Source organism: Kogia breviceps, chromosome 8, assembly GCF_026419965.1.
Source record: "Kogia breviceps isolate mKogBre1 chromosome 8, mKogBre1 haplotype 1, whole genome shotgun sequence".
Taxonomy (NCBI): Eukaryota; Metazoa; Chordata; class Mammalia; order Artiodactyla; family Physeteridae; genus Kogia; species Kogia breviceps.
The window spans coordinates 5,709,128-5,722,878 of record NC_081317.1 but is presented as its reverse complement, the minus strand read 5'-3'; the positions used below and the strand labels follow the sequence as shown (position 1 = coordinate 5,722,878).

General features: G+C 57.2%; 1 protein-coding gene across 1 annotated transcript in view; it reads left to right on the top strand.

The window, feature by feature from the left end:
* The first annotated feature begins 4,039 nt into the window (after nt 1–4,039).
* ASS1 (argininosuccinate synthase 1) overlaps nt 4,040–13,751 on the top strand; it is a 50,559-nt gene continuing 40,847 nt past the window's right edge. The window contains exons 1-3 of the mRNA XM_059072004.2: nt 4,040–4,214; nt 11,138–11,247; nt 13,179–13,247. Of these exons, the coding sequence (XP_058927987.1) occupies nt 11,143–11,247; nt 13,179–13,247 (174 nt within the window). The 5' untranslated portion in view covers nt 4,040–4,214; nt 11,138–11,142. The remainder of the gene's footprint in view (nt 4,215–11,137; nt 11,248–13,178; nt 13,248–13,751) is intronic.

Sequence of the window (13,751 nt, the reverse complement as noted above, 5' to 3'; positions counted from 1 at the left end):
ATGGAACAGGATAGAAAGTCCAGAGATAAACCCACACACCTATGGCCAGCTAATCTATGACCAAGGAGGCAAGAATATGCAATAGAGAAAAGACAGTCTCTTCAATAAGTGGTGCTGGGAAAGCTGGATAGTCACATGTAAAAGAATGAAGTTAGAACACTCCCTGACACCATACACAAAAATAAACTCAAAATGGATTAAAGACCTAAATGTAAGGCCGGATACTATAAAACTCTTAGAGGAAAATAGAGGCAGAACACTCTTTGACATAAATCACAGCAAGAGCTTTTTTGATCCAACGCTAGAGTAATGAAAATAAAAACAAAAATAAACAAATGGGACCTAATTAAACTTAAAAGCTTTTGCACAGCAAAGGAAACCATAAACAAAAGGTAAATACAACCCTCAGAGAGGAGAAAATATTTACAAATGAAGCAACTGACAAGGGACTAATTTCCAAAATATACAAACAGCTCATGCAGCTCAATATCAAAAAAAAAAAACAACCTAATAAAAAAAAAAGGGGTGGAAGACTTAAATAGACATTTTTCCCAAAAAGACATACAGATGACCAACAAACACATGAAAAGATGCTCAGCAAGGACCTTTTGTGTTTTTTAAAATAAATTTATTTATTTATTTTTAGTTTTGGCTGCGTTGGGTCTTTGTTGCTGCGTGCAGGCTTTTCTCTAGTTGCGGCGAGCGGGGCTACTCTTCGTTGCGGTGTGCAGGCTTCTCTTGTTGCGGAGCACGGGCTGTAGGCACGCGGGCTCAGGAGTTGTGACTCGCGGGCTCTAGAGCGCAGGCTCAGTAGTTGTGGTGCACGGGCTTAGTTGCCCCGCGGCATGGGTGATCTTCTCAGTCCAGGGATCGAACCCGTGTCCCCTGCATTGGCAGGCGGATTCTTAACCACTGTGCCACCAGGGAAGCACTCAGCAGGGACCTTTGAAACTCTAGCTCTTGTAGCTCTAGGTCCTGCTGGTCTATATCCTTAAAAGATTCTCACCTGAGATTTCATGTCAAATAAGGAGCTGTTTTGTGACACTTGATATATTTCAACATTATCTCAGAGATACACTTCTGATCTAAAGCACATATTGAATTCACCACAAATGAAGACCATCTCAAGATGTAGACTGACCTGAGTTTCTTTCTCATTGCTCATATAAACAGCAATTAATTCTTTTGAATAAACAGTTTTAAGTTTTGGTATTTTTTAATGTTGGGAAATTTATGAAGATATAAATAAATGGAGAGATATACCATGATCATGGATTGAAAAACTCAATATTGTTAAGATGTCCATTCTCCCCTAGCTGATATATAGATTTATTGCAATCCCCAATCAAACTCCTAGCAGGCTTTTTATATAAACAGACAAGCTGTTCCTACTATTTGTATGGAAATGCAAAGGACCTGGAATAGCTAAAATAGTTTTGAAACAGAACAAAGTTGGAAGATCTATAGTATCTGACTTCGAGCCTTACCGTAAAGCTATAGCAATCAAGATGGTGTGGTATTGGCATTACGATAAATAAACAGTGGAACAGAAGAGGGAATCCAGAAATTGACCAACACTTACATGGTCCAATTAATTTTCAACAAAGGTGCCAACACAGTTCAATGGGGAGAGAAAAGTTTCCAACCAATGTTGCTAGAACAATGGGGAACCGATATGGGAAAAAAATGAACCATCCAAGTTCAGTCTCCTGTCACCTTGATCTGTGCCCCTGGGCAACTATCCACCCTGGTGCCCAGTGGGCAGGGCCCCTGCTGGCAGTTGGGCCTGTTTTCCTCTCAGGAGAGCTGTGACCTCACTGCTCCTCACATAACCAGTGCCTATGCATCAGGAAGGGACAGTCCTCTGGGCTGGAGCCATTTCTGCAGCAGGGAGTCAAGGTCCCCACAGCCTGTGGCCCTGGGACTGAGCCTCTGGCTCCTCCACCAATTCAATTTAAGCCTGAGCTAGAGTAGAGGGTTTGGGCTAGAGCTCCAGACCCTGGGTTACATGCTGTATGGCCTTGGGGAAGATACACCCTCTCTCTGAGCTGCAGGTTCCTGTCTGTACAATGGGCATGACAATAATAGCAACTCCATACAAGGTAGTCGTGAAAATCAAATGAACGTGAGCATAAAAGAGTGTTTAGTGATAACCGTGAGGGTTGAGGTTATGGCCCAGATCCAACCAGACGTACTAGGGAATGCTGACCTTACCTCTTCTTCCACCCCATGGCCCGCACCCATCCATCCTAGACTGGAGGGGCTCAGCCCTCACCCCACCCTCTTCCCAAGGTCTGGGTACCAGGGAATCTCTGTGGGGCCGCCACCATGACTTTGAGGAGCTTGGGAGAACATTAGGTCTTCCTGCCCCAGGTCCCCTCTCCACTTCCTCTGCAGTAAGTCCAAGGAGGTGGCCCCTCTCCATCCATGCCTTCCCCAACTTTCTCGAAGGGCAGTGACATCTTAGAGGAAGAAACGAGTCGGACAGAGCACAAAGTCTGGGGGTGGAGACTTAAAGACAGGGCAGAGGGAATTCCCTGGTGGTCCAGTGGTTAGGACTCCGGGCTTCCACCGCAGGGGGCAAGGGTTCGATCCCTGGTCAGGGACCCTTGAGGGAGTGTTGTTTTGTGGCTACCCCTCACTCTCCCGCTGCTGGTGTGGAAGGCCAGGGGCAGCTCTGCGAGGCCCCGAGGTGGCCCAGTGAGTGGGCTAAGGGGGTTCAGCCACCATCCCACCCTCCCGAGGGAAGGTGACTCAAGTCACCACAGTCACCCAGCCCCACTGGGCTCACAGGGGCCCCCTTGCCATCACGGCCACTTCTGGGGCTTGGGTGCCAGAGGCTGGGGGGCTCACAGGAAGCTGCGGCTTTGCTTTTAAGTTGGTTTGATGCTTTCTCGCTCCTGAAGGACTCACAGCTAGTCATCTGGCCGAGGTGCTTGAGTGACTGGACGGGAGTGGGACAGGGGGCCGGGGGGCCGAAGGACCAAGAGTGACTAGACCGGCAGCCTTCACCACTCTCTGCAGAGGCTCCCCTTCTCTGGCTGCTCCTTGGTTGCAGGAAGGGGCCTGGGACAGGGCTGCCTCCTTACCGCAAGCTACACTCCTACGTCTTTTCCATGATGGCTGGATGGCTAAGCTGGCAGGGCTGCCTCAGCTGGCAGGGCTGCCTCAGGGCTCCCACCTCCAGGGCGGGTTCAGGGCTGGGAGGATTTGGGAAGCTGCCCTCTGGGGGTCAGTCCTAACCAAGGTGTTGCCTTGGACGGGTTGGGACCGGCTGTTTTACTGGGTTGTGGTTGCAGTGATTGGTGCTTTGGGGCCTATAAGCCAGGCTGGAAAACTTCTGACACAGAAACTTCTGGAGGCCAGACTGGGGACACAACTCCCCGTTTATCTTGTGAACCTCAATTTTCCCTGCTGTTCAATGGGTTAGCAGTGGGCCAGTCTTCTAGTCACTATTTACTGGGTGCCCTCGGGAGTTTGGTCAGGTGCCAGGCTCTGGGGAGACAGCCAGGAACCAGCCCTGGACTGAGGGATGAAACCCCGACCTTCTAGGGCCACCTCCACCTCAGTTTTCTCACCAATACAATGGGCTCCGGTTCACGGGGACTAGAGAGGGGGGAAGGGAGGGGCTTTGAGGTCTGTAGAAAGGCCACCACGAGACAAAAATGGGCATGAAACTCACGAGCCTAGGGGACTCTTATTCCACTCCCACGGCGAAGCGCTTGAGCGTTCCCCACGGGCCAGGCGGCAAGTCCGGCAGGAGGGCTTGTCGCCCGGTCAGTCGCGAGGATTCCAGCCACTACCGCGCGCAGGGGAGCCGCCAGCCCCTGCGGCCAGGGCGGGGGAGCGGCCGGGAGGGTGTGTCGGCAGCTGGGCGGGCGGGAGGGAAGGAGGGAAGGGGGAGGGGCGAGGAGGGGGGAGGGGCGAGGAGGGGGGAGGGGCGAGGAGGGGGGAGGGGCGAGGAGGGGGGAGGGGCGAGGAGGGGGGAGGGGCGAGGAGGGGGGAGGGGCGAGGAGGAGGGAGGGAAAGGCCCGGCCGCGACCCCGCGCCGGTGGCCGCGGACGCTGAGCCGCTCCGCGAGGGGGCCGGGCCCGGGGGCGGGGTCTGCCGCTCTCTTCCTCCGACTAGTCCCCGGCCCCGGCCCTGCCCTCTGGCCCGTGCTTATAACCCGGCATGCGCGCCGCAACCAGCCCTGCGCCGCCGCCTGCCTCCCGGTAAGGAGTCCCCTTCCCACCCGCCAGCCTCGGTCGCCCTCTGCCCGGACCCCACCGAGAACGAGCCGAGGAGGCGGAGGGGACCGCGCGCCCCGGGCTCGGACCTGGACGGCCGGGCAGGGGGCCGACGCCCGGACTCCTGTTGCTCAAACGCTTGGCGGCCGGGTTCCTGGCTCCCTTGGGCCGCGGAGAGGGGGCCGGGGCGCGAGTCCGGGGGTCTGAGGGGCAGGTCGGGTTACTTGTCGCCTTCGCGGCCTGAGGTCCTTTCTGGATTTGCCTCCTCCGATCCAATTTCCCGTTTGCCGCGAGCCCCACAAATGGAGACCTTGGGACCCCGGAGGGTGTGAGGTTCCCGATTCTCTCGGCCCCTCTCTGGCCCTGGTCTCTGTCTCCGCCTCTTCTCCTCCGCTCGCACCCGCGCCTCCCGCGCCCCCGGGGCTTGGGCATCCCGGCCCCTCCCACAGCCCCAGCCTCAGTTTCCCCCGGGCTCCGGGCGGCCCACGCCGGGGCCTTGGGTGTGGCTGGGCCCCCTCCCCTGCAGGGGGCGTCGGTCGCGCGGCTCTGCCTTCTGGAAGGGTTCTGCCTTCTCTGGCCGGTGGGGCGGGGGCCTCGCCTGGCCGCGGTGCCCAGTTTCCGGCCCGCACTGACCTGTGGGAGGGACCGCTCGTCAGGAAATGTCAGCCGTCCTGATGCCTGTTGCCTTTGGCCCCTGGGGCGGCCTCGCCCTCCAGGGAAGGAGAGTTTCTGTGAAATGCAGGAAGCTCCTCTCCCATCCCGCCAGGGCTCTTCCTGAGGAGGCCCCGTGTCCTGGCCGCCTCAGTGCTGCTCTCTGCAAAGTGGGGCGTCTCCTCCCGAGAGCAGCGCCGTCTGGCTGCACATCCCGGGCAGGAGCAAACCTGTCCTTTCCCCAGGGATGGATCAAATCGGCTTTGATCCCTCCCCGCCACGCCCAGGCTGGTGGCAGAAGGGGGCAGGTTCTGGAGGCCCGCAGACCCCAGCCCGGAAGGCAGGCCACAACTCCACAAGTGGGTGAGCCTTCGGGTCCGTCTGCCAGAGTCCTAAGCCTCAGTTTCTCCGTTCGTCATGGCTGGCGCAGGCTCAGGGCTCAGCAAACAGTAAGAGGATGTATACTGTTGAGAAGGGTGCCCGGGTCCGTTCACTCCCTGTGTGTGGGGAGTGACTCACCGAGTCCTACCATGCTGGGCGTTCAGAACAGGAGACAGGGTCCCTGCCCTCCTGTCTTAGGTTCTGGTGCGGGAGGGAGACAGGAGAGGCAGAAACAGCCACAAAGGGCATGGGAACTGGGTAGGAACTGGAGGAGTCTCCATTCCACACTCCCTCCCCCAACCTGTCCCCGTCTCAGAGCCAGGGCTGGGGGTCCTGTCCCAGTGGAGCCACCTGTGCTGTGCGTTAGGCTGAGAAGTAATTCTGGCTCTGCTGAGTGCTCGGGAATGAGTGGTGAATGCTTCCGGCTGAGCGCCTAGACCCCGGGCCAGGCACAGGATGGGGTGGAGGGAGGCCCCCACTCGGCACAGTCTGAGCCCCCCCTGAGTACCCACAGGTGCCCACATCAGCTGCCTGCCTCCCCTGGGCTTGTGTGGTCACTTGGCTCTGATGGTAACCGTTTCCCTGGCCCAGGGCCCCAGGAGCCTGACTTGCAGGGGGGCCAGGCCCAGACTCACCCGCTGTGCAAGCACTTTCCCGCACCCCATCTCATCTTCGGTCCCGTGGGTCCTGGGAGGGACAAGCCGAGACAGCCAGATGCCTTCATCGAGCGCACAGCCTCTGAAGCGAGTGCCTTGCCTGTGGGCGTCCATGCCCCGGAGAGAGAGATAACCTCTGGAATTCAAGGTCTAAGGCTCTGATTCCTGCTGAAACACTTTGGGCAAAGTTGATCTACCAGGCCTTGGCTCCTTTCTGTGGGGCAGACGCCCTCCCCAGACTTGGGATAGGCCAGGCACCCATAGGCATTTCAATATAGTAAACAAATGAATGAACTCATGCTTTCCTCCATAACCAAATGCTCTGGAAAAGGTTTAAGTGCCTGTCACTGGGGCCTGGTGAGGTCCACTTTGTCTTCCTACCTCCTACCTCCTACCTCAGGACATTCTCGTCGAAACTGGAGACCCGATCTTCCTAAGCCAAGGCACTCCCAAAGGACCCCCGTCCCGTGGGCAGAGGAAGTTTGCTGGAGTGCTGGCGTCCTGAAGAGTGCCTGGCATTCCTGATTTGAATCTCAGGCCCCAGGAACTTGCAGCTGAGAGCCAGATCAGTATGTAGCCTAGAGCACCCCTACTGCCCTCAGCTTTCTCATCAGACGCAGAAATCCTTCCTCTGTGTCTCACCAAGTATGCAGATGAAATGAGCGTGTGTCAGGCAAGGAAATGTTCAGGCTGAATCCTGACACTTTGACCTCCCGGTCAAAGTGTGGAATTGCCCCCTAGCTCTGTCAGGCACGAATGAGGGTAGCAAAAGGATAAGAGTTGCAGTCCCCAAATGAGCAAACCCCGAAGTCAGGGAGAATTCTATGGCCTTGGTGGAGCTAGGCTTTTTAGAAACTATAATGAACTCAGCTCGACTGAGTTAGAATGGGAGGGGCGGGGTTCCAGGGGAACATTCGTGTTGCTGCAGCACAGAGAAATAGAATACCGACTGGTGATGGTTCGTTGAGGATTTTGTCTTCTGGCAGACAAGTAATGGGAGGGGGAGACAGTCTGTGGTCTCCTAGAGACCAGAGAGTGTAGGGCAGAGAGCAGTAAGGAGCAGGTGGTCTGCAGTCAGCCTGGGTTTCTATCCCAGCACTTCCATCCGCTAGCTTGAGACCTGGGCAAGTCACTAACTTTTCTGAGCCTCGGGTTCATCATCTGTAAATAGGTGGTAATAGCAGTCCCCGCCTTGAAATTATGCACATGTGGCACTACCCATAGTAACTGCTCTTGTCATCCTTCTAGCTTTGACGTTTCAGAGCCGCATGAATTCTCTTAGTGCCGAGCAACTGCCCGGGCTGGCCTGGCACGTTCACTGGGAGCTGGCGGGATGGCTCTGGCGGGGGGCACTGGAGAATGCCTGCCGGCTTGCCAGCTAAGGCCAGGCTGGCAGGCATCTTGGCGTGAGGCCCTCTTCTTCCCTTCCCAGGTGTCCCTCTTCTGGAGCAGCATGTCTGGGCTGGCTCCGGGAGCTGGAGGCATGAATGTTCTTGGCAGTGGTCATGTGCCTGGGAGCCGGGGCACCTGCCCCGCGCCCTTCATGGAGGGTGGGGTGGCGGCAAGGCTGGGGCTGACCGAGACTCAGGGGCCCCAGAGCCCCGGGAGTCCAGCCCCCCTGGGCTGGGGGAGGCCGAGTCCTCAGGCAGGAAGCCCGGTGTCCTGGGGTGTCAGAACCAGAAGGGCTTGCAGGCTTCCAGGTTGTTGTGCAGGCGGCAATATTGGCGCCTGGAGCGTGGGGGGCTTGCCCACGGTCAGCCAGGACCCAGTGGCGAGGAGAGTTTGGTCGGCACAGGTGTGGTGCCCAGCTCTGGGCTCCTCCTGGAATCTCACGGAATCCACGGTCGCCCTGTGGAGGGGTGGGCTGCTCTTTCTCCCGTTTTGCAGGTGAGCAGCTGAAGCTGCTTGAACCCAGGTCTGGAGGAGCCAGACACTGTGCTCTGCTCCAGCCTCTTCCGCTCTCCCTCCCCCAAACTGAGGCCTCAGCTTCCTTTAGTTTTTGCCCCACGTATGCTGGCACCTCAGTGGCTGAGGGAGGAGGGAGCTTCGCCAGGAAGGGCGGGGCAATGCCAGCGTCATTATATCATTATATCATTATATCAGGTTATATCATTGTCTCGGCCGCCTGCCCAGCTAATCTCTGGACGTGCACACGCAGACTCAAACGCCACACGTGTGCGCGCGCGCGCGCGCACACACACACACACACACACACACACACACACACACACACACACACACACACACACACACACACACACACACACACACCCCTGCCCTCAGGCACACACTCCTGGGTGCACCCATTCCATCACGTGTCTCAGACCCAGAGGCCGAGGCCCTCTGTAGCCGTGCGTGCACGTGGGCTGGCAGGCAGGAGGGGCTCACAAGTTTCCGGATGAGATCGCGCACGGAATTCCGGACTTGGAGGGGATTGTAACCCTCTCTTTTTATCGGTGAGGAGCTGACCTCCAGGCCGCAGAATCAGCAGCCTTTCTCTGAGTGCCTGCCATGTGCCAGGCGCTGAGAGACGGTCCCTGTCCCCACAGAGCTCACAGTGGGCAGCAGGGGGCAGTTAGAACACCTTGTGGCTGTGCCGTGACGGGCCATGCCTCAGGCACGGGGGGTCACTGAGGCAGAACAGGGCAGGCCCAGGAGGTCTGTTTCCGTGGAGCTGCACCTCCCCCACTCTGGTGCCCATCCTCTGGCTCCAGGGCCTTTGGGAGGCAGCACAGCAGGGGTGACTCTTGGGCCCACATCATCTCTCCCTGTCACTCCAGGGTGTCTGAGGCACCTGTGGCTTCCCAGTCCTCACCTTGTCCCAGGGATCCCCTTCCTTGCACCTCCAGAGAGGGGAAGCCTTGTACTTAGGAGTCTAGCTGATCCGGGTTTGAATCCTGGCTCTACCACTCACCAGCCAAGCAAGGCCTTGAGCAAGTTCCTTAACCTGAGCCTCAGTTTCCCTGTCTCTAAACTGGGGATAACACAAATGGAGGACTCAGCTTGTAATGGATACCTTCATTATCTTCATTGTGGTGATGATTTCCTGGCTGTAGATTCGTGCCGAAACTTACGAAATTGTACGCTTTAGATACATGCAGTTTATTGCATGTCAGTTATATCCCAATAGAGCTTCACAAATGCAACATTACACCCCCCCCACCCAGCCACGCCACCAGCCCCTTCGCACACGAACACACGGCTGGGAGCACGCACGCTGCAGCAGGGCGCTGGACGGGGCTCTGGGGCTCCTGAGTCTCCCCACTCAGCGAGGCTGCCCAAAGGGGAGTCCAGGGGCTTGGGTAGGCTGGGTTCATGGCCTCTGGTGTCACCCGGCTGCCTGCATTTGCAGGGTGGTTCGCTGAGCCATCAAGATAGATTCTGGAAGCCTGCGACCCACACCTTCAGCCCCAGGCACTTCCTACCTTGAGTCCTTCCTGCCTCCCTCCCACCTCCTCCCCTCCATCCCGGATGGCCTGTTGCCTGGCTGCGGTTGCCATGGGCATGTCTGCTGGCCCCAGCTGGCCTGGGACAGCCTGGCAGGTGGCTGAATGCCCACTGAAGGGAGGAACTGTGGACATCCATCCATCAGAACTGCCCCCAACCTCACTGTTCCTTGAGGTGTTTCCCCTTCCAAGTCCAAAGGGCAGTAAAGACATGTGAGCCCTGGGACTGGCTGGCAGGTGGCCTGGTGACAAGCTGGGGACAGCACATAGGATGTGTTCTCGTCCCTCCATTGGGCTGGGTTCTACTGCAAAGGGCTGGGTGACCACTTTGTCTCTAAACCTCCAGGCACACGAGAAGCCTTCGGTATACAGGAGCCTGCATCCTTGGGGAGAGGCCCTTCTGGATGAGGCCCACATAGATCTGTGCAGTGATGTCCACAGCCTTTCCCAATAGATTCTATTAAGGACCCTGACTTGGGTCAGTCTCCAGTGCAAATGCTCCCACCAGACACAAGCACACACCCAGGAAATGCAGGATGCTGGGGCCATGTCCATGGAGGCTGGGGACAGATGGACTGGATCCAAATCTGGCCCTGCCACCTGCTGACCATAGGACCTCAAGCAAGTGACCTCGCCTCTCTGACCCTCGGTCTCCTCTTCAGCAAAGTGGGCACTTATATAACAGCATCTACTCTCAGGGCCATGTGGAGAGTGCGGGGGAGGCAGGGCCTGATGCAGCCCGAGGGTTCAGGGAGAGCCTTCTGGGTTGAAGGAACAGTGGCTGCAAAGGCAAGGAGTGAGGAGGCCCTGGTGCCTTCTGGAAGCTTCAGTGGAGCTGAAGAAAGGGAGGGATAGCGTGGGACACATCTGTCCTGCTGCAGAAGGACAGATCTGCCATCTGTACGTCCTGGTTACCTTCCTCCTCTGGGCCTCAGTTTCCCTCTCTGCACATGGGGAAGTGGGTCTCTGAGCTCCTCCCAACTAATCATTTTGGAGCTGAGTTCATTGAGGTGTTTGGGGTCCCTCGTGTTTCCCCTCTCAGAGGTACTTGCTTTGAAAAAGAGCCTGAAGTCCCGTTGTGTGAAGGTTCACTGGGGCCCAGGTGGGAGAGGTCCAGGGAGGCATCCTATTCCCTGTAGAGCTGGGAGGCAGCCCTGCATGCTGGGAAGAACCCAGGTTCCGGAGCCAGACACAGACACGTGCTCTGTGACCTCGAGCTGGCCACTGACCTCTCTGAGCCCCGGTCTCTGCTGCCCCGACATGCATGGCAGCTCCTACCTCATGCGGTCATAGTCGGGGTGCTGGGTGATCTGTACGGGTCCCCCAGGGCCATGCCGCACTCGCACTGGCCCAGCCTAGCAAGGAGCAGTTCTGACTGGAGATGTGTGGGCTGCCCGAGCCTCAGGGCCACGGCCTCTCCCAAGTCCCCTGATGCTGTGCACCCTTCGCGGCTTGACCTTGACCCTGTCGTCTTCTGTAGCTGGTGGGGGACCTGGCTCCAAGACATGCCTCCACCTGCCAGGCCCCAGCGTGGTGTGTGTGGGTCCCCTGAGAGGGTGTCGGGGGCGGAAGGCACGAGGCTGCCGGAAGGAACAGCTCCTCAGCTGGTCCTGATGTCAGACAAACATCCTGCTTCACAGCTCACGGTGGCGGCCTGTCCAGGGGATAGGACTGCCCAGGGCCGAGGTCGGGGCTGGGGGACAGGCCAGAAGGGAGCTGTCGGGAGGGGCTGGCTCTGGGTCACTCAACATTCTTCCTCGTCTCCTCCCTCCAGACGAGATGTCCGGCAGAGGCTCCGTGGTTCTGGCCTACAGCGGGGGCCTGGACACCTCCTGCATCCTGGTGTGGCTGAAGGAGCAGGGCTATGACGTCATTGCCTACCTGGTGAGGGGGCGCCTGGCATGTGTGTCTTTCTCCTGTCTGCCCTGCTGTCCATCCACCCTGCCCACCTGCCCATTGTCACTCATCCAAGCCCAGCTCCCCGTCTCCAAGCCTGTCTTGAACTGTAGGAAAATGCTTCTCATTTACTGCCTCTTTCTCTTCGTCTGTCGAGTGAACACCTCGGAAGTCCCCCAGGTCTGAGATGCCCCCCCAGATCCCGGAGGAGACCGAGTCTCCGTGCGAGTAACTGGACAGGGGCACAGGAGTGAGCGTGGCAGAGCTGCTGGGCTAGCCTGCCTGAGAGGGACCAAGGGCTTGGATCTGCTGAAGGCCACGAGAAGGCATGCAATCTTCCCCTTTCCCAAAGCCCTCAATAATTCAGCAAAGAGTGTGGCATCCTACACTGGCTAAACTGGACGAGCCCTTGGAGATCACCTAATTCTGGGATAGCAGATAGGTCACGGGCCATAGGTTATGTATGATGCCATCCATCCCCCATCCAGGGTCCATAGCAGACATCCCTAATTAAACCAGCTCAACTTCTGCTAAACCTGGGCGTAACCTCTGAATCTTTCTCCATATGACTGTGCAAATTCTAGAAACCCAGCTTAAACCAGACAAAGCCAAAAACAAACAAAAAAAGAAAACCAAAATAATACATTTCTTCATATAACTGAGAAGGCCGGGGGTATAAGGGCTTCAGGCAAGGCTGGATCCAGGTGCTTATCCAGATCTGCCTCCATCTCTGCTTGGCTTCATTCTTGGCCTCTCCACAGGGCAGGCAAGGCTCACATCATCATACCCAAGTTTTCCCAGAGAAAGGAGAGCTTCCTGCAGAGGCTCTGACAGAAGGGCCGGGGGGACTCTCATTGACTGGCCTGAGTCCCTGCCCACCATGCATTTGTCAGTATGGCTGTGTCTCGGAGGGCTCGTCCCTACAGTGAGCAGGTGACGTGCTGTGCTCTCACCCATCCCTGTGGAAAGAGGTCCCAGGAGAGAAGGTTCTCTTTGCAGAGGAAGTGAGGATGGCACTCTGGACAGGAAAAGTTCAGCTGTTGTCAAGAACCGTTTGTTTTGTGGTTGAAGTCAATCTACCATCCGTAACAGTGCTGACCCCGTGTCCCTCGGGTGGGGGAGGGGAAGTGCCTGGCTCACAGTTGCCTGCTGAGAGAGGGCCAGGGCTTTGAGCGGATGCAGAGAGCCTGGGGTGTGTGCACCCTGTCATCATCAGCAGCGCTGGGCCGTCCAGTTCCCGGGCAGATTTAAAAGCTGAGTGACCTCAGAAAAGCACCTGCAGCCGGAAGATTCCAGAGTCTGTTAAGCAGAAGCCAGGGCCAACATCTAGGCAGGAGGCCAGGGTGCAGCCAGCAGAAAAAAATGCCCATGTCTAGAGGGGGCTGTCGGAACCGGAGGCTGGGCTCCAGCAGGGGGACACCTGGGTGCCCATAGCCCAGGCCTCAGCCTCGAGCCGGCTCAGGCGCCCTGAGACAGTCAAGTTGCTGCACTTGGCTGGGGAAGTGAGCTGAGAGTCGGGCAGCTGCTGACTCTCCAACCTTTGTACTGACTTTGGGGGAATTGGGGGAAGAGTTAAACGGGTTCAAAGGGAAGGCTTAGACCTTCAAGGCAGTGACAGCAAATGTTGCAACCTAGCAGCCTGGGTGCACAGGGCCAGGCTCGGCCCATCCTTCAACCAACTATTAGCTCTGGAGACTGTTACAGCTTCTCCAGACCCTGGTTCGCGCCCTTTCTCCTTCCTACTTTGACCTCAGCGATCCAGTCGAAACCACCACCATCGGAGGGCTGTTGTGTGTGGAACGCACTTGCCCAAGGCTCACCCCAGGGTAGGGTAGGGGCCGGGGGTGGGGGGGGGACATTCTTCTCAGCTCTTCTTTCTGCCCCTGGGTTGATGGGTCCTCTCTGCTTCTGTTCCTCAGGCCAACATCGGCCAGAAGGAAGACTTTGAGGAAGCCAGGAAGAAGGCGCTGAAGCTTGGGGCCAAAAAGGTACCAAGCGGGAGGCAGGGTTTGGGGCTGGAAATGGGATTTGACCTGGTGGAGGCAGCTGTGGGGGGTCCTGTCCCAAAGCTCCTTGTCTCCTCCACGCCTTCCAGCTGGTCCTCTTGTTTCCAGGAGTATAAGGTCAATTCCTTCTGCTTTTGGTGTGTAAAGGGCATCATCTTCTGGTCTCCCCCAGCCACTCTGCTACCCAGTCACCTCCCAGCCCACCTCCCCATCCGTCTGTCTTTCCTCATCCATCCATCCACCTGCTTGTCCCTCCCTTATCTCGCTGTCCATTCACACACCCACTCCCTCATCCGTCCCTCATCCATCTACCTGCCCATCCCTCCTAGCTCTCTGTCCAGCCACCCATCCTTCCATCCATTCAACAGAATCAGTGCATTGATCGAGCATCTAATCATGTGGTGAGCAAGCCCATAAGGCGAACGTGGCTGGCGTGGTCCCTGCTCACACAGGCTAACAGTACAAAAGAAACGCAATGTCTGCGAA